The sequence below is a fragment of the Mytilus edulis genome, chromosome 1, assembly GCF_963676685.1.
Source record: "Mytilus edulis chromosome 1, xbMytEdul2.2, whole genome shotgun sequence".
Lineage (NCBI taxonomy): Eukaryota > Metazoa > Mollusca > Bivalvia > Mytilida > Mytilidae > Mytilus > Mytilus edulis.
In genome coordinates, this window is record NC_092344.1 from 43,289,565 (window position 1) to 43,317,367 (window position 27,803).

Sequence of the window (27,803 nt, forward strand, 5' to 3'; positions counted from 1 at the left end):
ATAGGGTATCCATCCATGACACAAAATCAGTACATGAATAAACCAAACACACACAAAAAACAAAGGATATAGGGTATCCATCCTTGACACAAAATCAGTACATGAACAAACCAAACACAAACAAAAAACAAAGGATATACGGTATCCATCTATGACACAAAATCAGAAGGAGGTATGATGGGTTCCACATTATCTTTAACTCATTTCTTCATGTCAAAGTCACAGTAAGGCCTTCAGAAGGAGGTATGATGGGTTCCACATTATCTTTAACTCATTTCTTCATTTAATGGTGCAGATGCTTTTTCTCTGTACTATTTTCGTGTTGCTTTTGTTGTATTTTGGACATCGGTAAGTCTTTAGGTCTCCTATGGTTATAATAAATTCTTTGAAGTGTAACATTATGATTTTTTTCTACTTTTTTCCAAACAAGACATGCAGTTGAACTCCTTAAGACTTGCTGAATCTACACCATGAACATAGTATAATCTTCTGTCGGGTTGTGGCCATCATGGAATTCAGAATGACACATAAACAACAAACTTTATGACTGATTCTAATATATTTCAAATTCAGATTTTTTTAAATATCTTTGTCCCCATTGATTGGACATTTAAACTAATAATATGTTCCATTCACTATGGTGGCCATCTTGAATTTCAGATTGACACCAAGCTTATTGTGTTTAGAGGGACAGTTAAACCATCTTTCGTGCATGATAGAATATCACTTCATTATAAGAATATTTTTTTAAGAAAAGGGTTATTTGTCAATGTTTTACAGGTGTTGCTAAGAGAGGCGTGGCATCCTTTTTTGTCCAAGCTGTTTAGGATTTGTTGCTCTTCAACTTTCGCAAGTTCAGACTGTTAAGCAACCTGAAATTAGTTTTGAAATGTCCATATAGAATCGCATAATACATTTGCCATTTGGTGTTACTCTTTCTTTTATTAACTTAGTCCATGTAACTGCATGTTGACTGTGAGCACCCCCACGAGTTGATTGACTGTTATTGAATATCTGTCACAGATTACCATGAATATGTTTCTATTGTCGTAAACACAGTCATGTCCTCTTTTCTTGAATCATGACATCACTTGAATTATGGCATAACCTATGAGACTTATCACCGAATTCGTACTTGCCATGCATGAGCAGAACGACTATTGCCACATGTGGAAAAGTATATTCTCTCCTTCCGGAGAATTCAAGATCATACTCGGGTCTGCTGGGGATCGTGTTCAGTGTCCTAGGCTTTTGATATATTTTTGTCCCTTTGCCTTTGGCACCGTATGCCTCTTTTTAAAATCAGATGATGAGTACAAGTGGATTCATAACTTGATATCGTCTGTCTAACCCACCTTATCAGATTTAGACCTAGGTAGCACAACTGATTTTGATACTTTTAAATGGGATAACACCAAAACATAAAAAATGAAAAAGAAACACAAATTCAATGGGCAGAAACAATACATAAACTGACTTATACGCTACACAGAAAACCAACACAAACCCATTCGAATACAAGTTGGTGAACTATTAAGATACTTAAGAAGAGGATAGGCAGTTGTTCCCCTAGTGAAAATTTGAAATAAATGTATAATTGAATGCTGTATTTTTTTTAATTGAGATACGAGATGAGAACACATTTGCATGTAGCCCGAAACTCTCAAAATGTTATTGTCGCTTGCTTCGGCAGAAATGAAATTGTCTCGTAGAAAGTAAGCAGTATCAGAAAGTTGGTAAACCTCTTGGAATTCAAAGATAAAAGAGTATGTTAACTATAAAAGGTCATAAAAGGCTCCAATATATATACATTAAAAAAAAAGTGATTAACAATTCAAACGAGAAACGGCACACGGTCTGATATATTTAAAAAAAAATGATACACAGTAAGAAACAGCAACCACTGATGTACAGACTCTTGACTTTGGACATGCACAAACAGCATATGTGGCATGGTTTAACATATTTTCGGTCACTCAACTCTTAAGCCGTAACATGTACAGTGATGTAGCAGCATAACATAAGAACAAATTATATATTATATCAGGTGAAAAGGAATTGACTCTTGGTATCAATACAAAGCAAAACAAACAACCAAAAACAACTACAGTTGTAATAAAAATGTTGCTGATAAAAACTCAAACAGTCATGATTTTTTTGTAGTTTTTAGCTTTATCACGGTATTCATAATCTCACCATATGTTCCGGGAGCCATGATATACCGCCAAATTGTTGTCAAACCTTCAAGAATGACTTTGATGGAAATAAAGTCACTGGAAATTGAGCTTGGTTACCTCTTTTAGGTACGAAGCCTAGTGAAAACCAGTGACATATAAAAGGCAAATCCCCAAAATAAACATCAATAAAATAAATTAAATGTGAATAGTCTACAGTCTTGAAGAAGATAAATCATGAGTAAATTTTTGTAGCTTTTTTTTGTACTTTTAATAAGTTAATCAGGAGGGACTCATATAGCTAAGAAAAGGTCAACACGGAAGATGTTAAAACTTAAAGAAGTGTGAAAAATATTAATTTACACTCTGTTCTAAAAACGCCCCACTCGTTTCAGTAAGTATTTTAAGAGTGAAATTGGAAAATAAAATTATAAAATCAATCAGAGACATGTATGGTATCTTTGAATCTTTATCTACTTAAATATAAAATAAATTATTGTTGCGAATATGAAAAATTAAAAAGCTGAACTGGTGTGGACATATAAGTCCCATATAATATGTATCTGCTTTGATGTAATAGTTTAAGAAACGGCTTATATATAATCTTTTCAGTCCCGTTTTAGTTCTATGACCATTGAATTTTATTTTAAATGAATATATAATCGATAGTTTTCATAAGTTTTGTGTTCTATCAGCCATGTATTTATATGTTTATAAAATAAATTATCGATCGAAAAATAATACACATTGTTTGTTTACATCGAACAGCTGATCGCCATAACCTCGTGGTAATATTGTCACGTGATAAATGTCAAACAAAATAATGACCTATGACCTTTGGGATTTCACGGTTCCTGAAGAAATAAAGACAATCGAAGTTCTTTACAGCAATTTTTACAATACAATTTTATGATTTAAGTAAATTGATAGATACAGTAATTGATATGAAGTGTGAATAACAAAAATAACTATCTAATACGGGCGGAGTTAAGATGACCATGTGACCTATCGTCATGCATAGATTTCCACATCCGCCATCATTGTTGTTTTTGTTTTGAGGACAGATTGCAGACGAATAAAACTTTCCTGAAAATAAGTTATATTGAACGAAATGTCTTCACCAAGCCCAGGAAAGAGAAGAATGGATACTGATGTTGTGAAGCTGTATCCTTAGATATTCATTGTTTCGGTCGATGTGTATATTTTTCAAGATATTTCCGCTGTATGAAGTCGCCAACAACTGGCCAGGGTTTGGTTTCGTTGAGGACATTTCATCACTTACCTTTTATAGTCATATCAATTTTGCGAACTGTTAATCAATCTTTTCTCAAAATAAAAGAATCAGTTTTATTTTTTTAGTAGATTTATAAGGCACAATATGCTACAAAGAATTCAATAACCTGCCTTGGCATGCATTGTACACACGTTTACACAAAATGTATTTTTATGTAAACCAGGTAGGTAAACAAATATTGTTTACAAGTGCTGGGTGTGTGACTCTCAAAGTTCTTCAATTTTTGTTATCAAAGATATTAAAAACTCAATGTGTTATAACAAGTATTATTTGTTTAAGTATACTCAAAATAGACAAAGAAAACATAAATTTGCCATTACAAGTCTGTCTTTTAAATTGTAGTCCACTTATGAGATAAGATCTTTGATAAAAGAAAAGGAGCTTAATAATTTTATGGCTAAGATTACATTTTATAAACATAATTTAATTTTTTGTTTTCATGTATTTAAAATAGATGCATGACGTGCAGTTTCAGTGGTGCATGCACCAAAATGAATCTAACATGTTTATACTGGGCGGCATTATCCTTAGTATCTGCCATCAACACCACAATCCCACCCCCCCCCTTTTTGTGAGAAAATCTTGGTTGGTTATATAGGGAATCACTGAAGCATGACTGGAGCTCCCCTTTTAAAAAGTTCTGGATCTGCCACTGATATCTGACTTTGGAAAACACATGATGAATGAACATATCATACTGGATTAAACTTTTTTTTTTAAACTGAACCCTCCCCCTTTTTACTCAAAGTAATACTGTAAAGGAATTTGTTGTATGATTGGATATATAAATGGAGTCTAACTGGTTGAAATAGGGAAGATTTTCTTAGACTCAGTCAGTCAAAGCACTGTCTTTAGATTCTGAGATGGAGGGTTTGATCATGCTGGTACACCATTCAATCATGACGATGATGTACATGTCTTTTTGCAATACAGTAATAGAACAACAAGCATGTACTATGGACATATATGCAATAGTTTGCAAGGACCTGTGATCAGTTTCATAAAAAGTCTTGACCAAAGTTGATCATACACATACTGAATTGTTCATGACTTAAGATCAATTTTAGTTGTTCTATTTTTTGTGAAACTGAATACTGGCAGTTAACTAGATTGGGCCATGAGGTATGAGCATGTCATTAGGGATGACCTGTAATTAACTAGCAAGACGGTTTTCCAGTGGGATGCTCTAGGTTTGTCCTCTTGTGAACCTGTAAGCTGTTCGGATGAATGGAACACAGGTTGGAAAAAGTAATGAGGGATAGATTTGAACAATTGGAAATAAACATAGTTGCAGTTATAACTGAACAAAAGCTCAAAGTACTAAAAAGACTCAGACTGTTAAGAAAGTGACTTAGTCACACTCAGATGTCTTGACAGCTTAATTTTGAAGTTGATTTCCTACCCAAGCACCATGAACAGTATAGGAAGACATAGCTTTGTACACTGCTTCAAATAAAAAAGGTTAATTGTTATGGAAATCTGTATTCCAAATCACTCGGTTCTAAATGTTTCTTTGCTTATTGTATGTAAATGTCAGATATATTTTGATAAAACTGGACATCTATGTTCTTCAATACACATTCACAACTTTGAACAATGAATTTTACACAACTCTGGTGCAAGAGGTCATTGTGAAATAGCAGTGAATGGCCAATGAGATGTGAGCTTTTGCTCTGTTGTGAAGGCCTCATTGTGTATTTTTGATATATTTTGTGTCGTGATTTAGTACATCCAGAGTAGACTGCACTTTTGATCTTCCATTACTAAATAATAAAAAAATACAGAAGAAAAGGGCTCAAAATAAAGAATAGAGAATATTGTGAATAAATTTTAAAGAAAAAAATGGCTTGAAAAATTAAAAAAACCTTCCCACGTACACTTTCCACATGTTATATCATTAATGTAAATGTACAAACTGTATTGAAGAAACCGTTGTTAACCCTTCTAGTGGCAAATTGTTCCTTCATTCTCAAAGGACAGATGGGTGGCTGTTTAATGTTCAGTGGCAAATAGTAACATGGTGCAGCGCTACATGTATATACAGAAGTGGAGTGAGAGGGTTTTTCAATGGACCTGGGCCTACCACCCTTTTGTGGGAAAAATTTGGTTGATTATATAGGGAATCACTGAAGCATGACAGGAGCGGGCCCCCTCTCAGGCAGTCAGTGGGCCCCACTTATGAAAATTTCTGGATCAGCTACTGATGTAATATATATATATAATTTAATTTGAAAAATAGAATGTATTATAAAAGTGTTGGTTAATTTTAGAAAATAGTCCTTTTTGAAATTCCATCATGTTATTTAAATAAATTGGGGAGATTTCTGGAGAATGCTGTATAGGTAAAGTAATATAACAGTATCCTCACTTGAAATTTCATATAAGGTCTAAGTTGTAAACAAGAATATTTGGATATTGATTTTTTTTTAATTAACTATATAATATCACATCCATAACAATTTCTAAAAAAGCTTTTGTTTTTGCAGCACATTTTAAAATACAGCACCACATTACCATGATTGTAATAGGCCTGTGGGAAAACTTTTTTTTGGGAGGATAAAGTGATATTATCTTTTTATTAAACAAATTTTTGTAATACACCAGTTAGAACAACAAAGTATGCATTAACCCAATTAGATTGAATTTTATGCAGTCCTTTGAGACTTTAACTTGTGTTTTTCATCGTGGATGATCAATGAAACATAATCAAACAATGATCAGGGGATTTTTTATCACTATAAAGAATTTGATAAATCAGTGATGAATTCCAGAAAGGGGGGGGGGGGGTCCCAAGGGTTGAATGATTTAAAAGTGGATATGGTTGGAACCCCCACCCCATTTTTATTCTGGCTTGGAAACACCCATATTTGGAGTTTTGGGGACCCCCTTTTTAAAATGGTTGAATATGACCCTGTCATTAGACAGTAGAATATACTGAAATGTTCATGTCTTCATGTGTTTTTTCTCTTTTTAAAAAGATTTTAAGCTGCTGTGAGTGAGTGTCATGTCCAAAACTATTGCTATCTCGTTACTTCCCTTTATTAAACTTGTGCTGTGTGTTATGTTCTTGAAACAACTTGATTTGTTAAGTCAATACATTAATATAAATAAAATTTTGACCTAGCTCTCTATAATTGGATACAATGTATGAAATTATTTTTTACTTACTGATAATTTAAACTGTATTGCATTATGGTAATTTTCCTTAACACCATCAGTATTGAAAGCAAGCATGAGGTAACGATACTAGGAGGATTGAACGAGTTCATTGTCAAGTTCTATGGACCTAGTGGTAGTGAGTATAAAATGAAGCTCAATATATATTTTTAGTCAATGTCATTATCAGCTGAGTCAGCATTTATTTGACATGAGGTTAAATGAGGTAAGATTTTGACACACTTTCATTAGAGAATTTAAAGCAGCATACATACATGACATATGTATCAGATACAATAATGGGAGTTCTTTTTATAATGTGATGCTCATCCAGTTAGAGCTAATGTCCTAATGCATGTAAAGCAACACTTTGGTTTGATTGCTTGATTTGTTTGTATATTGTACAGCTGTAATTGGGATAACTTTCAATCAAATTTAAATATAATGTATAAAGGTTTAACTATATTATGGCTGTATACAATGTATATTGTTTGAAGACATCAATCTTAATTACAAAGTTTGAGTAAACACTTATATAAACAAAGCAAGCAGGCCAACCAAAGTTTTACTATACAAGATGTATTAAGAAATTTGCTCTAATGGTAAGTTTGTAAGATTCCAAACTTTATGGATGACCAATTTTTGAATGAATGATGTATTTATAGCCTTTGGAATTTTGCAACAGCTGGTGCGATTTTTTTTTGTCTCCACTGTTAATTGTATTGAAATTGGATAGTTTGTATATGATTTCCTAGACTCATATACTGTTGAGTGTTGTTTTAAATTTTAATTTAGGATTTCTTTTTTTACATGTAACTTTCTTCAATTTTCTCTGAGCAGTCACACCCTTATTAAGGGATTACCCCAAGGATCCGGAAATTTTTTCACCTAATTTCGGTCATTTTCATATAACATAAAAGTTGGTGCCCCTTTTCAAAAACAGATTGTCAAAATCTCATTACTGCACGAGTATGCTCATACTCGTAGCATCAACGAACTTGTTTCACTGTTGCATCGCGTTTACTTCATGATTTATCCTACCATTTTCCTAAAATCGATCAAAAGCAATTAAGGCAAGGCAACAGTTTAAGTATAAAATGATTTTAATGACTCAAAATCGTAATTTTCTCAGTCATCGCTTACGTTTCTTTCGATTCTGAAGTCGAAATTCAAACCGGATGTAATACGACAATACTAAAACGAACAATTCCGGACTTATTTCCGGGATTAGTTTTGTTTATCAAATTCACAGGAAAACATCGTTTTTTTAATATTTACCTTTAATAGTGTAAGAATATTAATGAAAATAGTTGCACTTGCAAGAAATCATTTTAAATTTACGATTTAGTGTCAAATCTGCGGAAGAGAATTTCAGGCATGCGTATCATAGTAAACAAAGCACGTGTTAGTAGTGAAAAAAATCCGTAAATTAAATCAAGTTTTAATTTAATTTTAAATCATTATTGACAATTGTCTTAGCTGAAAAGTAATTAAATAATGAAGACAGTTGGTATAGAATTTTAATTTCTTTATAATTGTTCCAGACCGTATGAGTATTTGGACCGTACGCGTACGGTCTGGACCGTATGCGTACTTTTTCAAAATACGCATACGGTCGGACCGTACGCGTACGGTTTGATTAATATTAAGAAGTTAGTCAAGTTTATTAGATACAAATGTATATAACAGATCAACAGAACTTATGTCTCAAATTAATATAAAAAGTTCAATAGTAATGGAAATAAAAACTTATTATTTTAACTATTTAAAATAATCACGCTTATTTAATCTGTTAATCTCCTGTATTTAGCATGTCAGTAATTCGTTAACTGCATGCAGCCCATTATGCTCATTGAAATTGAAGTTATCGGAAGTAAACATAAAGTGGGGAGACAATTGCTATAGAATATTTAGGAACTTTACAAAAAAAGACAAAGGAACATGCATGAACAAATCATGTTAATGTAAAAGAAAATATGACGTTCTTTGTGGTATATTTGTAGCAAGTGTCACCTTGGTCCAGAGTAACAAAATAGGATTCAGATATACAATTAAACAAGTTTTGATGTCAATTGTTCGCTTATTCACTTTATTCATCTTTTTGGTAATAATAACAATTTGTATAATTAACAAATTAAACAAAACTTACCTAAGTTGAAGTTTGATGTTAATTTGGTAAGGTCCAATCTCCCAGAATAACATGAGTGAACAATCGATCACGTGACACAAATCAGACTTCAGAGGAAAAGTCAGGAAACTGAAATTCACATCCACTGGGAGGGCATAAACACAATCACGGGCGGGCATGTTATTCTGGGAGATTGGACCTTACCAAATTAACATCAAACTTCAACTTAGGTAAGTTTTGTTTAATTTGTTAATTTAATAAGTCCAATCTACCCAGAATCACATGAGTCTTTAGAGTTCAGTTTTCTGTACTTTTATCATATTCTGTTATAACAAATTGAACTCCAATTCACAAGGTGTAAAGCATGGTAAAATTTTTGAATTTCCACCGTTTTGATATATATGTACAACTGTATCTTTCCAATAGTATTTGTAAAATATATATCCTTTATATACACATGATATTTACAACATTTATTTTCCATTTGAATTTAAGACTTCATTACTAAATGTACTGTCATTAGTAGTGGGTCGTTTGTAATGTTTTCTAAAAACACTATCTTTTCTCCATCCTGCTGTTCTTAGAATAGTATCTATAGGTATCTTACCACTCACGTAAGAAGTACAAGCTCCTCTTGTGCTATGAGGCGAGAAAATAGTCATATCGATGCCTGCTAAAACAAGAACTTTTTTAATCCAGCTAGCTATAGTACACTTTTTGACAGCTTTGTGCGGTTTTTGATGACTTACAAATAATTGTGTTACATCATTTCTAAGTGCTGCTGTTCTTTCTAAATATTCATTTAAGGTATACACAACACATATTCTATAATCTGGTTTATATGCCTCAATAAACAATTCTGACAACTGATATCCTGGTCTTGTTTGTTTGAGCAAATCTCCATATCTAATTTTTACATATGTTTCTCCTAATTCAAGGTTCCGAATGTCAATAAGAAACAAACTTTGGATTCTTTGTCCTGTTGTCAAAGCCAACAACATTACCAATTTTAATGTTAACTTCTTTAATGAAATATCTTTCACTGGTTTCAAACTTTTTAAGAACTTTAAAACAATTTCAATGTTCCAAGTGACATTATATTTTGGAAGAGAAGGTCTTTTGTTAAAAATTCCCTTCATAAACTGTTTTACTTGGACATGTTTTCCAATTTGAACATTAGTTATCAAATACACAAAACTTGACACAGCAGATTTAGCAGTATTTAAAGCACTGTAACCCAATCCATTTTCAAATAAATTGAAAAGAAACTTTAGAACATTGTTTATAGATGGATTAAATTGATTAATCTTTTCTTCGTTACAAAAAAACATCCACTTTTGGATATATGACCCATATTGTTTTTGTGTACTTTCTCTCCATGATCCAATGATGATATTGGCAGCGTCTTTTGAAAGGCCTCTTTCACACAATTTTTCCCTGAGACCATGAAAACTCCCAGTCTCATATTTTTTAACTGATGATTTTGACTTGTTTTTGGATTTTGTAAGATATTTTGAACTTTTGGTAGAATGTAGGGTTGTTTGCATACTAATTTCAGCATCACAGGAAACCAAGGTTGTGTCGAAAATAACGGAGCTATCACCACTGCTGTTGCTCTTTCTAGACAAATTTTCTGTAATACAGCACTCAATACACTGAAAGGTGGAAAAATATATGCGTAATAATCACTCCAGTTCAAAGAGAAAGCATTAACTGCAAAAGCCTTAACATCTGGTCCAAATGAAACATACTTATCTAACCTGTAATTATATTTTGAGGCAAAAAGGTCAATGTCACAAGGTCCAAACTTGTCCATGATTTGAGCAAATATATTGTCTACTATCATCCATTCCATATCAGCATTAAGCTTTTGCCTGTTAAGTGCATCTGCTTTAATGTTTAACTTTCCTTTTATGAAGAAAACACTTAACCAAATTTTCCTATGCATACACCATAACCAAATTTGTTTAGCTAGTCTATTAAGTGATGTTTTTCTTCCGCCCATTTTATTCAAATATTTTATAGCTGTAGTGTTATCCAGAAATAATTGGACATGTTCTCCGTGTGAATTTTCACAAAATTGTCTTAAGGCCAAAAAGGCTGCCTTTAGCTCAAGATAATTTATATGTTTTTGTCTCTCCTCTTTCGACCAAATACCTGACATATCCAAATTATTTGTAACATCATGTGCACCATATCCTATCATACTACTATCCGACTCAATTTTTCTGTCTGGCGATTTGAATACAATAGGTTTGAAACTATATGGTAAATTGAGAATCCACCAATTTATACAGTCTCTAGATTCCTTTGAAAGCTTCATTTTGCTTTCAAAATTTCCTTTATTTATTTTTAACTCAAAGTCTTTTTGTATTTCTAAGGTTTTGTAAAACAAAGGTGCATATAAAACACCATGTTCAGCTGCAACTAATTTCCCAATTAGCTTAGCAAACTCACGCACAGTAATAAATACTTTTCCCAACAAGTCAACACTTAAATTTACAATGTTCGCCACTTTCTTAGCAGTTAGTCTAACAGTCATATTAACTGAGTCTATTTCAAACCCTAAAAACTCAATTTTTGTAGTTGGTGTAACAACTGATTTCTTATCGTGTATAGTAAATCCTAAGCTATCAAATAACATCAAAGAGCTTTTTACATTATTACTGCATTCTTCATGTGAGTCACTGATGAGTAAAATATCATCTATATATGCACAATTTACATATCCTTCTTTCCTCAAAGAGGAGAGCACTGGTTTTAGTAGTTTTGTGAACACTCTAGGAGCGGACGATAAACCGTTAGGCATAGCAGTAAACTGAAAAAAGTTTTCTTTCCATTTAAATCTTAAATATTTCCTGTCCTCAAGACTAATTTTTAGACTATAAAAAGCATCTTTAATGTCCAGTCTAGAAAAGAGGCAGTTTTGTTTTACTAATTCTACAGCTGACTTGAAAGTTTCCATTTTAAAATGTTTATACTCCAAATGTTCATTTAAATTACTTAAATTGAGAATAAGTCTATGAGATCCATCAGGTTTAGGTCTTATAAAAATGTGAGATACAACTTCCCCAAACTGATGGTTAGTAAATTCAATGACACTTTTATTCAACAAATTTGATAGCAGGTCATCAATAATGAGTTGCTCAGTGTCATTAAATTTTATTTCTTTACGTGAACATTTATTACAAGGTTCAGTCTCAAATTCTAAGTGATAACCTTGAGACACAATGCTCAAGAGGTTAATGTCACTTGTAATGTTTTTCCATACTGGTAAACAGTTTGAAATTTTTCCTGCTACAAAATTGGCAGGTAAATTTTTAAGATGATGTAATTCATTAACCATAAAAGTACTTACATTATCTTTTGTGACTAGTGTTTCTTGTGGCCCAGATTTCCCTTGCCTTTCTTGTTTTTCTTTCCCTCTCGGTTGATCTGGGCCCGTTTGGCTAAAAAAGAACTTTTAAAACCACTGCTATAACCACTGTTAAACCCATTGCTCTTATTGTTGTCTCTGTTTGATTTCTCAGGCTCTCTTGTTTTATCTTTTCCAAAACCTTTAGTATAACCAATCTTTTTCCCCAGTTTAACACTGTCGTCAATTTCTTTCATTCTCTTTTCGAGGTCCTCCTGTTCCCCAAACAGATACTTTGAAGAAATCTTTTCCCCTTCATTGGAAAGAACATAGTACTTTTTGTCAAGTGCTGGAGTCAGTAATCTTTTCCGCTGACTAGACATGTCTCTGTGTGCATACAGTAACATATTCAAAGAATCAAGTGCCAATTCGAAATTTTCTTCAGATTCCTCTGTTGAGCTTTTCAAACTTTTGTCCATCAACAAAACCAGAGGAATCATCCCATTCACTAAATAACCTTGAGTTCTCTGAAAATTCCGATCAGAGTCTTTTAAACGTTTGTCAGTCTCTTTCGAAGTCCATAAAACTTTATTGACCTTAGGCACTTCCAAATAATCACAATTCTCGGGTCTAACGTATTTTTCTAATAGCTCTTGTACCTCTTTGCTCCTATGGTCTACCGTAGACTCGGATCCTTGGTTTACGATTTTCGCTATTTCCTCGTGTACGGAAGGCCCCAATTTAGGCTTTTTGGAAAGAACACTTTCTACTCTTTTAATCTTCTCAAACTTAGTCGGTGCAATTTCCACTTTTCTCTGTTTACTCTTTGGTTCACCTTCCTCATCTTCATTTGACGATTCAAAATCTCCTTCGGATTCTTCTTCCGATATGCTGTCGTAAAAACTATCAGCTGTGTTTACACTACTTGGTGACCTGTTGACCTTGCTACGCGCATGCGTACTGGAAGCTGTAACCGGTGCGCGTTTGTTTTGAATACACGCATTTTTTATCTCTGAGACAGATTTAGTCAGAGCGTTTATTGCTCTCTGTTGTTCCAAAATCAGTTTCTGATTATTGATCATCTGCTCCTGGTACATTCCAATTAAATCTGGCCTATTTGTTTGGTCAGATGTAGCGGTACTCGTACTCGTAGCCCCTCCTTTTTTAATTTTTCCAGAAAACATAGAAGTAGCACTATTTTTCCCCACATTATCTGATGGAGCTCCAATGATTTGAAGAGAACCATCATCATTCACAATAACTGTTTGATTTTCAAATATATTGCAATCTTCCACTTGGATAGGTTCTATCGTAAATTCCTCCGCCATTCTGGGAAACACGTGCCCTCGGTTTTCGAAATCGAAAACTGAGATATAATCTTTACTTTATAATTTTCAAACGTATTTTTACGATATCTGTTTTACTATAATCACATAAATCCAATATAAAATACAATTTCCTGACAGATCATAGAATAAAATCCATAATTCGAATAATTTTTCCTCACAAAATAAGTTCCAATTTGCTTATGAAAGGATCAACCTCGTTCTGATTTGTGTCACGTGATCGATTGTTCACTCATGTGATTCTGGGTAGATTGGACTTATTAAACTAAAAATAAAGATTTTGATAAATGTTTGTTTAAATTTAACCCATATGATCCCAAAACATGTCTGCTCAGCTGGACCGTACGCGTACGGTCCAAATACTCATATGGTCTGGAACATAATATTAGTTCGGAGCTTGTGATTAAAATAGCCAGGTGTGAACTGAAAACACAGGTAAAGAGATTAGCGATCATTAGCCAATAGCTCCCCGAGGCATTAATATAGTTATTAGGAGGACCCTCAGGATTATAACACTTTACTGGAGTGGCAGTTTAATTACATAAAATCGATAACAAAACAAAAATATGTTTAAAATGGCGATTTGAAACTCAATCTCAACGAAATGACCGAAATTATTTCTGTTGAAAAATAAAATTTGACCTAAATCCCAATAAATGATTTAGGACTTTTGAGTGTCCGAATCGGTCATGTCTGGCATATATGACCGTTTCCGGACCCTTGGATTACCCACATACATATAATGTGAAAATTGCCTTACAAACACTGTATTAATAATAAATGAAATTTCTACCTCAGTACTTAATTGGCATATGAATTTGGTTGCATTTGTTTAAATTTTCTTCTTACATGGATCTTATAAAAGTAGTTTTGAAAAGGTAAAATGTTTTACCAGTATATTACCAACCACATATATATATCAACATATACAAATTTGGGAAAGTGAATAGATGAGTTTATTTTGGTTTCGGGATTATATTAAAAAAAGATTAATGATAATTATACGAATCGAATAATGATCTTTTGTCTCTTTTCCAAAAATTTCTTTAAATTTCAGCACCTTTGTGAAAAATACATTATTTCAGATCTGAAGGTTATACCTTATTAAGTGTTTAAAATTGTAAGTCTTCGTTTTTTTCTGAAATATATTTATTTGTTTGTTTAATTCTATTTACAAATAGTTGAAACGTAAATTAAAACTCTAAATTTGGATTAAGTTTTGTCAACAATAAAAAAAAACCCAACATCTTAACATGCTAAATAGATAGTTTAACATAGTTGAATTCATCAAACAGTCAACATGCCTATTGATTAACAGAAAAACAGATTTTAATATTGATGTTATTAATATAATGATCTGTATCATTTTAACTAAAAAATACACAGATGGGCTTGGTTAATTAATGTGTCAATATAAATGTGCAGAATGATTGATTGGTAGCTATAGATAATCCATGAAAAAATTAAAACAAACTTAGTTTATTTAATAATATATTGAAGATATATTTAAAGATTAAATACAATTGTTAACTGACATTCCAAGAAAAGAATGTTTCAACATGATCAAATTAAAGTTTATTAGAATATTAAGATGTATATTAAGATTATACTCTATATATATATAGCTAATTCAAATAATCTGATTACAAAACATATCATGTTTCAAATTGCTTGTGCACAAGGACCTTAATATTTCACTGTTCTGTTCTGTTCTACTTTTAAATTGAAGACTTTTGGGAGAATCTCAGGATTTGTCTTAATTTACATGCTTTCAAAATTTTAGAAGGAGAAATTTGATTGGTTAACATATTTTTCAGAACAGAAAGTTCAGTGAAGCATTGTCTTATCCATGAAACATGATCTGTTTTAATCAAATTGCGTTACAGACTTTTTGAAGTATAAAGACATCAAAAATATATTAAATAAGATGTAGTATCAGTGCCAAATATGGACAACTGTACGTACATGTCTTTCTAAGTCACAATGTATAAAAAGTTAACAATTGTTGGTCAAAGTACAGCCTTCAACACTGAACAACAAGAATTGTTAACAAACAAGTTTAGCATTGAATATCTGACAAAACACATGTATATACATGTAATATTAGTGTTTTATAGACAATAACTGTTTTGTGTCTTTAAATATCAGCTGTATTTGTACGAGGCTAGGAAACAAGGTGTATGCGAGCTTTTAGCGAGCTATTACACCTGTTTCGAGCTCAGTTAATACATCGCTCAAGGTGAATAATTATCTATTTTAATATAACAAACTAATTTCAACAGTAAAAACAAATAACAAAACATTGTCCAATTTGAAACAGGAGTGTACCAGTTGTCCTACACTTCACATTCACTAAACATGCATGCTGAAATTGACATGGTTGTTTTTGTTACACAATCATACACATTCAAGTTTTAAAATCGATAGTTGTCATCGTAGAAAAGACTGCTGGTCATGTGTGTATGTTATCAGAAAATTGGTGTGATTCTTATTGCTCTAAAGAAATGTTTGAAAACAAACAGAACGTATTAAAGTAATCGTTAATTCGCAATTGAGATGTCGTTGGAATGCGATTGCAACACACATTCTGAGGTCACGCAGGTTTATACAATACTCAGTCCGGCAGTGGGCGGATCTTTAAAGCGATATCTGTATAGTATACAGATACAGCATAGCGATATCTGTAGGACTGTATCTGTATAGTAGAACACCCAACTGCAGGATAAATTTGAATAAATTATTTATGTGTATTTGTAGCTCCATATGACGGAGGAGTGTGGAAAGTGAGAGTAGATTTACCAGAGAAATATCCTTTCAAGTCTCCCTCTATTGGTAAGCATGATATGATACTACACTATATAATAACTCATACAAATGTTACTCAGCAGGAACAAAACTTAAAGGGAGCCCAGTTGCCCATGGCTCCTAGATTTTGAGCAGGGCCCCTAAACTTTCAGGTAAATTTCAGTTGAACATACATTGTATAGAAACTAATTATAAAATATCTTGTCTGGGCTCCCTGCTTGAAATTCCCAAGTTTAGTGACTTTAGTCCAAAATGTGTTAACATTTAGTGGTCAAATTGATTTGAATTTTATGTAGTTCTTTTTATACGACTGCAAAAATTCAAAAAAATTTGGTCGTATATTGCTATCACGTTGGCGTCAGCGTCTGCGTCGTCGTCATCCGAATACTTTTAGTTTTCGCACTCTAACTTTAGTAAAAGTGAATAGAAATCAATGAAATTTTAACACAAGGTTAATGACCACAAAAGGAAGGTTGGGATTGATTTTGGGAGTTTTGGTTCGAACATTTTAGGAATAAGGGGCCAAATAAGCATTTTCTTGGTTTTCGCACTACATGTATAACTTTAGTTTAAGTAAATAGAAATCTATGAAATTTTTACACAAGGTTTATGACCACAAAAGGAAGGTTGGGATTGATTTTGGGAGTTTTGATTCCAACAGTTTAGGAATTAAGGTCCAAAAAAGGTCCCAAATAAGCATTATTCTTGGTTTTCGCACAATGACTTTAGTATAAGTAAATAGAAATCAATGAAATTTAAACGCAAAGGTTATGACCACAAAAGGAAGGTTGGGATTGTTTTTGGGAGTTGAGGTTCCAACAGTTTAGGAATAAGGGGCCCAAAGGGTCCAAAATTGAACTTTGTTTGATTTCATCAAAAATTGAATAATTGGGGTTCTTTGATATGCCGAATCTAACTGTGTATGTAGATTCTTAATTTTTGGTCCCGTTTTAAAATTGGTCTACATTAAGGTCCAAAGGGTCCAAAATTAAACTTAGTTTGATTTAAAATCCTTGGGGTTCTTTGATGCTGAATCTAAAATTGTACTTAGATTTTTTATTATTGGCCCAGTTTTCAAGTTGGTCCAAATCGGGGTCCAAAATTAAACTTTGTTTGATTTCATCAAAAATTAAATAATTGGGGTTCTTTGATATGCCAAATCTAACTGTGTATGTAGATTCTTAATTTTTGGTCCCATTTTCAAATTGGTCTACATTAAAGTCCAAAGGGTCCAAAATTAAACTAAGTTTGATTTTAACAAAAATTGAATTCTTGGGCTTTTTTTATATGCTGAATCTAAAGATGTACTTAGATTTTTGATTATGGGCCCAGTTTTCAAGTTGGTTCAAAATAGGATCCAAAATTATTATATTAAGTATTGCGCAATAGCAAGAAATTTTCAATTACACAGTATTCAGCAATAGCAAGAAATCTTCAATTGCACAGTATTGTGCAATAGCAAGAAATTTTCAATTGCATAGTATTGCTTAATAGCAAGAAATCTTCAATTGCACAGTATTGTGCAATAGCAAATATTTTCAATTGCACAGTATTGCACAATAGCAAGAAATATCTAATTGCACAATTTCAATTGGAGTTATCTTTCTTTGTCCAGAATAGTCATTGAATCAACTTAAATCATTGTTTTATACAATATACAATGTATATTCACTTTTACTACCAACTGCTAAATTAAAACAATCTTTACCATTTAGTGATAACAAGCACTTTATTTTACATTTTAATATTTTATGATGTATTTAAATGAGTAGTTATTGTTGCAAATTCCATTAGAAATTTGAATTGAGATCAGTTTTGGAAAAAGGGAAAGGGGGATGTGAAAAAAAATGGGGGGGGGGTTAAATTTTTCTCATTTCAGATTTCATAAATAGAAAGAAAATTTCTTCAAACATTTTTTTGAGAGGATTAATATTCAACAGCATAGTGAATTGCTCAAAGGCAAAAAAATATTTTAAGTTCATTAGACCACATTCATTCTGTGTCAGAAACCTATGCTGTGTCAACTATCTAATCACAATCCAAATTTAGAGCTAAATCCAGCTTGAATGTTGTGTCCATACTTGCCCCAACTGTTCAGGGTTCAACCTCTGTGGTCGTATAAAGCTGTGCCCTGCAGAGCATCTGGTTATGTACTTGTTATATATTAATGTAATTATGCATGTTATGATACATGTATTCATCAAGATGAAAAAACCTTGCTCCAAGTTATACATGCAATAATTACTCTGTAAATTAGAAAAAAAATATATTTATGTATGCCTGAGTTACACTATGAATTTTGATTTAAATTCATCTCCTCTTGATCAAATCCAGTTTTGTCCAGTTTTATCATCTTTTCAGAAATGTTATTCTTTATAAATGATTTATTTGATTTAATTGACCCTGAAACAATAAACGTAAACAACAGGAAGCCTACATAATTTATTCTTATTAGTTAGACATATTTTTAACCTATTAAGTAACATCTAAAAATAGACATTTAAGCTGTACATATTACATGTTACATATATATGTTTGTAGGTTAAAACTTCCTGATTTTAGAATTTATAAAATCTTCACATGTAACGATGTATTTGATTTTGACATCATATACATTTTTTATAGGTTTGTTATCAGATAATATATGTATGTTTTATATATCATGATATAATATAGACATCATTTACATATACATCATTGCTTTATTGGTGCATATTTTATGCCTACATAAGTGATAATGTACAATTATGCACTTTAAGATTGGAGACATAAATAAATGTTTGGCTGACTATACATATTCATAAAGATTGAAATGTTTATAATATTTATAAACTTATAAAAATGAATTATTTCCAAAGAATTGTTACACAAATTAAGTGGATACTTTTGTAAAGAAGATATTCCAAATTCTTTTACAAAAATTCAAATGTGTTCAATTTAGCACTTAAAGGTATATTTTTTATGACATATTTGATTTGACCAGCTTGTATCTAAATTTTCACCAAAAAAATATCACTGTGGGATCTAGACTGTATACATGTACATGTATCAAATTCTCTGTTGATAAATTTATATATTTTTTTCTTTAATCAAAGAAACTTAAGTCCTTAATTGACTTTAAAGGTAGATTTGGTGATTTTTTTTAGTCATACAGCAAATTTTAACTATTTATAAAAAAAATCAAAATATTTTGGTTTAAACGTAGACCTGTTGAAGGTAAATAAAAAAAGGTGCTTTAAGATGCACCAAATTTATGAATGTGTTTTCATTAATTTACAAGACCTGAAATTTTACTTAGGAGCACAAAGGCTTATAAATATATATCACATTTGTTCAAAGCCTGAAGTTTTTGCATTTCAAAAACAAATGCTGAAATGGCATTGTTTGGAGATTTTTGCTTAGAGATTTATCAAAATATTATTAACAGCCTGATCCGACAAATATTTTTTTTTACATGCATGATGATACTTTTATATATTGTTTAAAGATATAGACTTGTGAAAAATCTCTTTTTGAGTTATTCTTATATTCAATTTTATCTGAAACTTCGACCTGAATAATCAATTTTTAATCAAAGTTAATATTTTTCAGGTTTTATGAACAGGATATTTCATCCCAATATAGATGAAGTGTAAGTAGAATTTAAAATCTGGCACATTTTACATGGAGATTATTTGGCTCCCCACCTCTGACCTCAGTCATGTTCTATTGAATTTGAATCTTGCATACTTTATAAATAAGAAGGTCTGGTATGAGTGCCAATGAGACAACTCTCCATCCAAGTCACAATGTATTAAAAAGTTAACAATTATAGGTAAAAGTAAGGCCTTCAACAAGAAGTCTTGGCTCACTCCAAACAGCTATTAATGGTCTCAAAATGTAGTTCAATTGTTGAATTTTGTGATGATATAGTTCAAAGGGGAACCATTTATTATTAGTCAATGATCTGTGGTATGCAGTTGTATAATCAATGGCACATGTTATTTCCAAGATGATTTTCTAGCTCAACCCTACTGGCCTCAGTCATGTTTCTTGACCTTGAAAGATTTGTATTGTTAGCATTTTAAAGTATTGCCATTTAAATTTAAATTTGTGCATTCACTATATACAATGAAAATGACCTAAAAGTGAGACATAAGTTTACTATTACTAGTGTTACATACAAGACCAGATGCATAGTTATAATAAAACAGGGTTGTGGGTTCAAAGTTCAAACTGGAAAAAATGTGATATAGTTGTGTCATTTCATTTTAGATCTTTATTTTATATTATAGATCTGGCTCTGTATGTTTAGATGTTATAAACCAAGCATGGACAGCTCTATATGGTAAGATAAGATAAATGAAGAAAATGTTGTACTATTATTCCATTAAGTATGACACTGAAGGCTGTTCTCAAACATGACACCATGTGACACAGTCCTAGAAACAGTCACAGAAAAGGGAGAAGTTGAATGTTTTTTATGTGAAGTCTTGGTTTAAATTTATTTAAAATTTCAAAGACTGTTGACTTGCTTGTTGAGTACTAAAAAGTCTGCTGAATATGTATGCTTGTGCCTGATGTTCATATTATGAAATCATAATCTTTCAGTCAGTTAAATTGAAGTCTGGAGCTGGCATGTCAGTTAACTGCTAGTAGTCTGTTGTTATTTATGTATTATTGTCATTTTGTTTATTTTCATTGGTTACATCTTCTGACATCAGACTCGGACTTCTCTTGAACTGAATTTTAATGTGCGTATTGTTATGGGTTTACTTTTCTACATTGGTTAGAGGTATAGGGGGAGGGTTGAGATCTCACAAACATGTTTAACCCCGCCACATTTTTGCGCCTGTCCCAAGTCAGGAGCCTCTGGCCTTTGTTAGTCTTGTATTATTTTAATTTTAGTATCTTGTGTACAATTTGGAAATTAGTTTTTGGTTTTGTTTTTTTTGGTTGGGTTGTTGTCTCTTTGACACATTTCTCATATCCATTCTCAATTTTAGGTTTTTAAAAAAAATGGGGAGAAGTGTAATGGCATTATGAATGTTCATGATTTTCAAACATTATCTTACAGATAATTCAGAAGAAGTAAACTTTACATCAAAAAAATAAAAATCATTGTCATGTTATTCTAAAGCAAAAATGAATAGCCTAATATGTTAGGTATTTGTTATTTAAAAGTACATCTATGGCCAAGTCAAAAATGTAAATATAAAAAAAAATCACTCAAATTGAAGATACATTTGTACTCGGGTTTTATTAACTATTATATTTGTATTTGTCTTTTCAGATCTGTCCAATATCTTTGAGTCCTTTCTGCCACAGTTGTTAACTTACCCTAACCCTACCGATCCACTTAATGGTGATGCTGCCTCAATGTATTTACATAAACCAGAAGAATACAAGAAGAAGGTTGCAGGTTTGTAGAAAACAATTGTTTGTTTTATCTTTGTCTGGGTACTGACATATAATAGTGCTTACCTCCATAAAATATTGATAACTGTAAACCAACTAATTTTCGCAACTTTCCTGAGAAGATAAATAACACGAATATAAATTGTTGTGAATAAGTAAAACTTGGATATTTTCTATTTAACTACATCAAATATATTTGAAAATCATGAAAATAAATCGCTGTGAAGTAGACTAAATAGGGCTAAACACAAAATAAAGTATCCACGAAAGTAAGTTGGTTTACAATATATAAGATCAAGAAGGGTGGTTACTTTATATGTGTGTATGTGTATGAATATTCATCTTTGTTATTATTTTCTTTGGCCTAGTCTTAGAGTAGACGTATGATTCCTACCCTAAATTTGCCTCTACAAAATATTCCACTTTTAATCTTAAAGAATATAAAGGTGTCCATTCTGTTTAGTTCCAACGTGGGCTATTTTTTTTTAATTAAGCCATTTAGGGTGTAATTTTTTTAACAGTAACAATAATATTTTATTTTCAGAATATGTAAAGAAATATGCAACAGAAGAAGCATTAAGAGAACATGAACACCAGTCATCATCTAGTGAAAGTTCTATGAGTGATTTCTCAGAAGATGAAGCTCAAGACATGGAACTGTAACCATAGCTTTGTCATAAGATTTCATCATCCCATATTGCATCAGTTCTAAATTTAACACCATGTGAAAGTGAAAATGCTGTTTATTGCTTGTACCCCTTGTTGCTTCATATAATATGTTGTTAGTTGTTGTTTTAGATGGTGACTTTATTGATAGATGGACAAATTATTATCAGCTGTAATTATGACAATTTGTGTATAATATTTTTAAACATCTTATTGGAGCAGGCTTCTTCAAATTAAGATTTGTTTGTACACTTACAAGTATTTTTTCCCATTCCATTTCAATATTGTTATAGGAAATTTTTCGTTTTTTGCTTTTCACTAAAGAAAAATTAAGGTTTTTGTGAACGGTTAACAGTATATTTATTTCTCTTTTATAATAAATACCACCATTCTTCTTACTTGAGAAATAAAGCAAATTTTTGAGACACTAGGGTATTTATTAACAATTTTTACCTTTATAAAAAGTCCTGAACAGGTAAGCTCTTTTCAAAAAATCGAAACTTCGGTAAATGCAAAAAATCACATTTTTTTTTTTGGCTGATGAAACTTAACTAAAAAATTCCCTATTGTTTTAATCCATCAATTTAAGACACTCGTATCATTTTTAATAATGAACAAGGGGATGTTATCTGGTGTTATTTTTAGAACATGTTAACCTGGGAAATTGTTATGCAGGCCTTCAGGAAGTGTTTTTGAATGAAGTATAATTGTAAAACAAAATGTAAGATTCTGACTCCTTTTAATATTCTTATATTTTAGTTCATATCTAACAAAAAAATCTGGAAAATTGAGTTCTCTTATTGCAATCTAGTAAACAGTTTCTTTTTTTTCTTTCGTTAAACGTCTTTCTGTGAATTTCAAATTCTGAGCACACTTAGCTACAAGTTTGTGCCGCTTGACATCGAAGTTGTAGGAAAACATATGGATAACTTATGCTATCTTTGGTCATCCTCATCCAGGTCACACTTTTGGGAAATTCCCATGACAAAAAATTATAAACTGGGTCATTTTTGTGTTTTCCACACATTTTGTTCATTCAAACACTATATGTTATGTGTGGCCTATGTACGCTTTGATGGATAGTATTAAATTTCTTCATTTGATAAAATTATATGCTGTGATAAATGTTTTGACATAGTGCTTTAAAATGTCCCCCAGAACTTAAAAAAGTTTGATATCTTTAGTCTTTCGAATTTGTACATGTTCAATTGCAAAATAAAGTTTTTCATTACTGAAATAAAACATTATGGTGTTGAAAATAATAGAAAGTAATTGAGACTTAAATATTTTCTTATTTGATATAAACAGAAAGTTTATCTAAAACTGAATGTTTTATTTATAGTTACTACTTTACTTTTAGTTTTAATGAAATGAATTTTTATGTAGATTTTTGTTTAAATTTTGATGCATAAGACAACAAGAGAAACTATTGAATGAAATAAACATTTCATAGTGATGTATTGGATAGAGCTAATATTCCTTTTTTATTTTGAACCAATACTTAAAGATAAATTTTTAGATAAAATTTGATATCATTTTAAAAAAACTTCTGTTTTTCCTTCTTTTTTTTTAGTTAGTTATTAGAAAAGATTATTACAGTAATTGATAAAATTTTATAATGCACTAACAGATTTCTTTATATAACAGATTAAATCACTCAAATTTGGCAGAGTTAGGATTTTACAGCACAAATATCTAGTTTGAGATTAAAGTAGAAGAAATGAAAACATTTGAATTGTGAATTTGGTTTGTTACAATATTGATTCCCAGGTTTCTTTTTCATTAAATCAATTCACAGAAGGCTGTTCTGACTAATTGTTAAAATTCTCAGTCTTTATTTGCTATTAATAGCTGTAGCAATTTTTAAGTAAAAAAAAATAGTGAAATGGGTTGACTAAGTTATATAGAATTGAAAGTTATAAAATATTTTTAGACTTTACCAGAACTTTTATTGTAGGAAAGGTTTGAAACCATACACAATAAAAGCAAGATGGTTATATTCTGAAAATTTGGTTCTTTGACATTAGATTCTGAAAATAAACTTGAGTTTTTTTATATTTAATAAATTCTGAAATTGAGGTACTTTGACCTTAGATTCTGAAAATAAGGTTCTTTGACATTTTGTATTGGTTAATTTTTGGTTATTATAAAAGAAATATGTTGTGTATGTTGAATAAATTTCATACACATTGGTTATAAAACAGTATAAATTTTGATATTTTTTTGCATGGATTTTTACAAAGATATGACCATAGAAATGTTTAAAATAAACAAATTACAAAAGTATCCTTCTGGAATAGGACTATATACTTATTTCACATGTTGGTTCTTCGGTCTGTAATTTATTGCATTACCTTTAGATAAAAAATCACTTCTTCCATAAATTTTCTAAAAGTACTAATCAGTATAGATAACATTTATAGTGAAAGCAATATTATTTACACTTAAAACAAAGTTCTCTGAAAATTTTAATAAAAAAGTTAGGACAGTCTTTGCACATTTCAAGCTGGTCATGGATGAATGAGGAATAACTGTTATTTTGAAGTAAATGTTTTTTTATAGTAAAAAAAAATTATAAATGACTTAATGTGAGCTATTTTGGTTCATTTTATCATGAATTAAGAAATCATATTTATCATGTAGTTTTTTTTTTCCAATTTTTATTTTTAATGTGTTATACAAGTATATCTGTATTTTTTTTTAATAAACTGGGATAATTCTGTGGTTGTTTTTGGATAGCTTAACAAAAAATGTATTTTGTTATTTTTTTATTAGAGTCAGTGACAAACCATGTTATAGACCGTATGGTTCAGAGTGAAAAGTTATGAAATTTTTTCAAAGTTAATCAGATTTTTAAAGAATTTTGTTAAAAATATGGACTGCCCAAATATCAAATTCATTGTTTAATTTTGTGGAAAAAAAGCAGACGAAGAATTTCAATTTATTAAACTTTAAATTACTAATACGATAAATTAAAAAAAAACTATCATTATTTACTACATGTAAAAAAAAGAACTAAGCAGGAGTAAGTCCTGGAATTGACATATTTATTTCAAGTTGAAGGTCGTTTAGACCAAATTATTTGGACTTAAAATGTCTGTTTGATACAGTGTAAAGTTGGTCTGTGTTATTAACAAGTTAAATGTTATTTTTATCAAAATTTTCAAAGGAGCACGGTTAAAATAATTGTACATTATAGCCATAAGAATTTATCATCAGTTTATTTCAAATACCAATTGTTTTCCATTTCTAATTATTTTAGCAGATGCCTTTCATGCTATCATGTTAAGTTTATAATATTTTGCTAAATAGGGAAACATTATGGCTAAGCATTACTTTTTTCATGCAATTTAAACCATAGTGTTTAAGATGCACATACCATGAAAGATGGTGTGATTTACGAAAAAACATGCTTTTTGAAAAAAAAATTTAATTTAGAGAATTTTGAAACAGTGTTTAATTATTATGTCAACAAATTAGTAGAATATATCAAATCATGTTGATATCAAACATTGAAGATATTCCCAGCTATTTCCATCGATAGCAGTATGATTTGAAAGTCTAAATACATAAACATAGATAAATTAAGATTGCTATATCAATAATGTATACCCCACATTTCTTTTTAATTATTTTCCATTGTCTTGGTAGAATAAATTATCAAGATCACAATATTTTTTTTATCAAACTATAGAAATGTTTATCAGCGAAATTAAATTCATACTTATACACTTAACATCATTGAAATGAACAAAATTCTGGTCATATGAAATTTCATACTTTTCCCTGTAGAATCTCTGCTTTTTGTGCTTGCATACCATTTGTTTGCTGTCACTGTGTAGAAGTTTGTGTAATGTACATTTGTTTCTAGGAGAAAATACTTCTTAATTTAGGCTTAAGAGTCTTAACGATTTAATACTTTATTAATTTGTTGTAAAATAATATTCCCTCCATGAAATTATATTAGTTGTGGCCATTTGGTTAAATGTGATTGCTATTTTCATCAATATTACGGAAAGCAATGTATAAGAACATTTATCAAAATAATTTTCTAAATTACTCTTATTCCATTGTAGAATCAATGGACAAAGTTTTTTAAATATATTAATGTATTTCTATCTGATAAATTTGAAAGTCTGATTTATCAATGCTGGTTTCTGTTTTACAAGAAAAGCTGTAGAAACAGAAAACCAGTTGAGAACTTGTATAAAAAATGATTGTTTCACCTCCAAAATTGATAATTGCAGTGAAAGTTAATAAACATATACAACAATAGTTTATATATACTGTATAAAGCAATAATACTTTTTTGTGTGTTTTTATGATAGAAGTATGAATATATGCTTCCAGTTGTATTTGATTCTTAAAAAATACCTCCTACTCGTTTTTGCCATGTTGAATGTTTTGTTTCAAATTGGTGAGAATTCCTTATTTTTTGTTAAGTCTTGTTTTTAATGTCATGTTGCCTATTGTTAAGATTTTGTTACAATGATACATTTGGTGAGAGTAACCAATAGTGATTAGGTCATGTTGTTGCTATTATTGATAATTATGTGATTCTTGCTGGACCATTTTCTGATTTCAATACAAAAGTACAAAACTAACATTGATTTTTTAACAATCACAGATTTGCATACTTTTAATTCAGAATTAATGCATACTGATCGAGAAATCACCAGAAATTTGTTAATTTTCTGAATTATTTGACATGAATAAATATAAATGAAACTTTATGATTTTTTTAGGAAAATATAAAATAGGGACTATTTTAAATGAAATATTTGATGATCCTACATTACTTAAGCAATTGTGCACACTTTAAAACTGTTTATTTTTCGACCTTTCACACACAAACCTATTGTTTCTAGCATGTGAAAAGTTGTCTCATCAGCAAGTATACCACATCTTCTTATTTTCATATACAAATGGATTTTTTTAACGACCTTGACTGGCTATACAGCCCTTGCACAGTCGGCCAATACCGAACAGGCCTACAGCAATTGGTTAACTACATGGATTATTGAATTTATAAACTTTGTTCCTAGTCTTTTAAATTATTTTATTGATATCAGATTATGGATCCAGCAATATTTTATTTAAGATTTGTATATATCTAATATAAACATTTCCATCAGATTATACAGGTGTCTGTGAAATATAGAAATGTAGAGTGATTGGTTTTAGTCTTATATCTTTATCGATATTATGTATATTTATTCTATGGAAGAAAAATATGAAAAAGAAATAAAAAGATGAAAATCTGTTTTTTGTCATTTTTGCCTATCCTCGTCAGTGTCAAAAAGCAAGACATTGGTTTACTGTTTCCAGGATGGGTGGGAGCCTCAGCAATGTATTAGTTTGTGTTTAGGTCAAGTTCATGGTGAACCAAGCAGGTCAATGATATTTGGTATGCAGCTATATAAGCATTGGCACATCTCATTATCATGGAGATCATTTGGTCTATTGACTGAAACTTTTGCCA

At 30.8% G+C, this 27,803-nt stretch overlaps 1 protein-coding gene across 1 annotated transcript; it reads left to right on the plus strand.

The window, feature by feature from the left end:
* Positions 1–3,058: 3,058 nt before the first annotated feature.
* Positions 3,059–27,584, plus strand: LOC139482994 (ubiquitin-conjugating enzyme E2 H). The gene is made up of 7 exons (XM_071267025.1): positions 3,059–3,338; positions 6,687–6,763; positions 16,211–16,285; positions 19,850–19,889; positions 20,533–20,585; positions 21,531–21,659; positions 22,200–27,584. Exons 1-7 carry the CDS (start codon positions 3,286–3,288, stop codon positions 22,316–22,318), a joined length of 546 nt encoding a protein of 181 aa, XP_071123126.1. The 5' UTR covers positions 3,059–3,285; the 3' UTR covers positions 22,319–27,584.
* Positions 27,585–27,803: the final 219 nt, after the last annotated feature.

Bases quoted from the DNA above. Each gene is read 5' to 3' on its own strand.
- LOC139482994 (XM_071267025.1), top strand. From the start codon at position 3,286: ATGTCTTCACCAAGCCCAGGAAAGAGAAGAATGGATACTGATGTTGTG. The intron at 3,339-6,686 runs GTATCCTTAGAT...TAACACCATCAG, and splicing joins GATACTGATGTTGTGAAGCT to TATTGAAAGCAAGCATGAGG. The intron at 6,764-16,210 runs GTGAGTATAAAA...GTGTATTTGTAG, and splicing joins GTTCTATGGACCTAGTGGTA to CTCCATATGACGGAGGAGTG.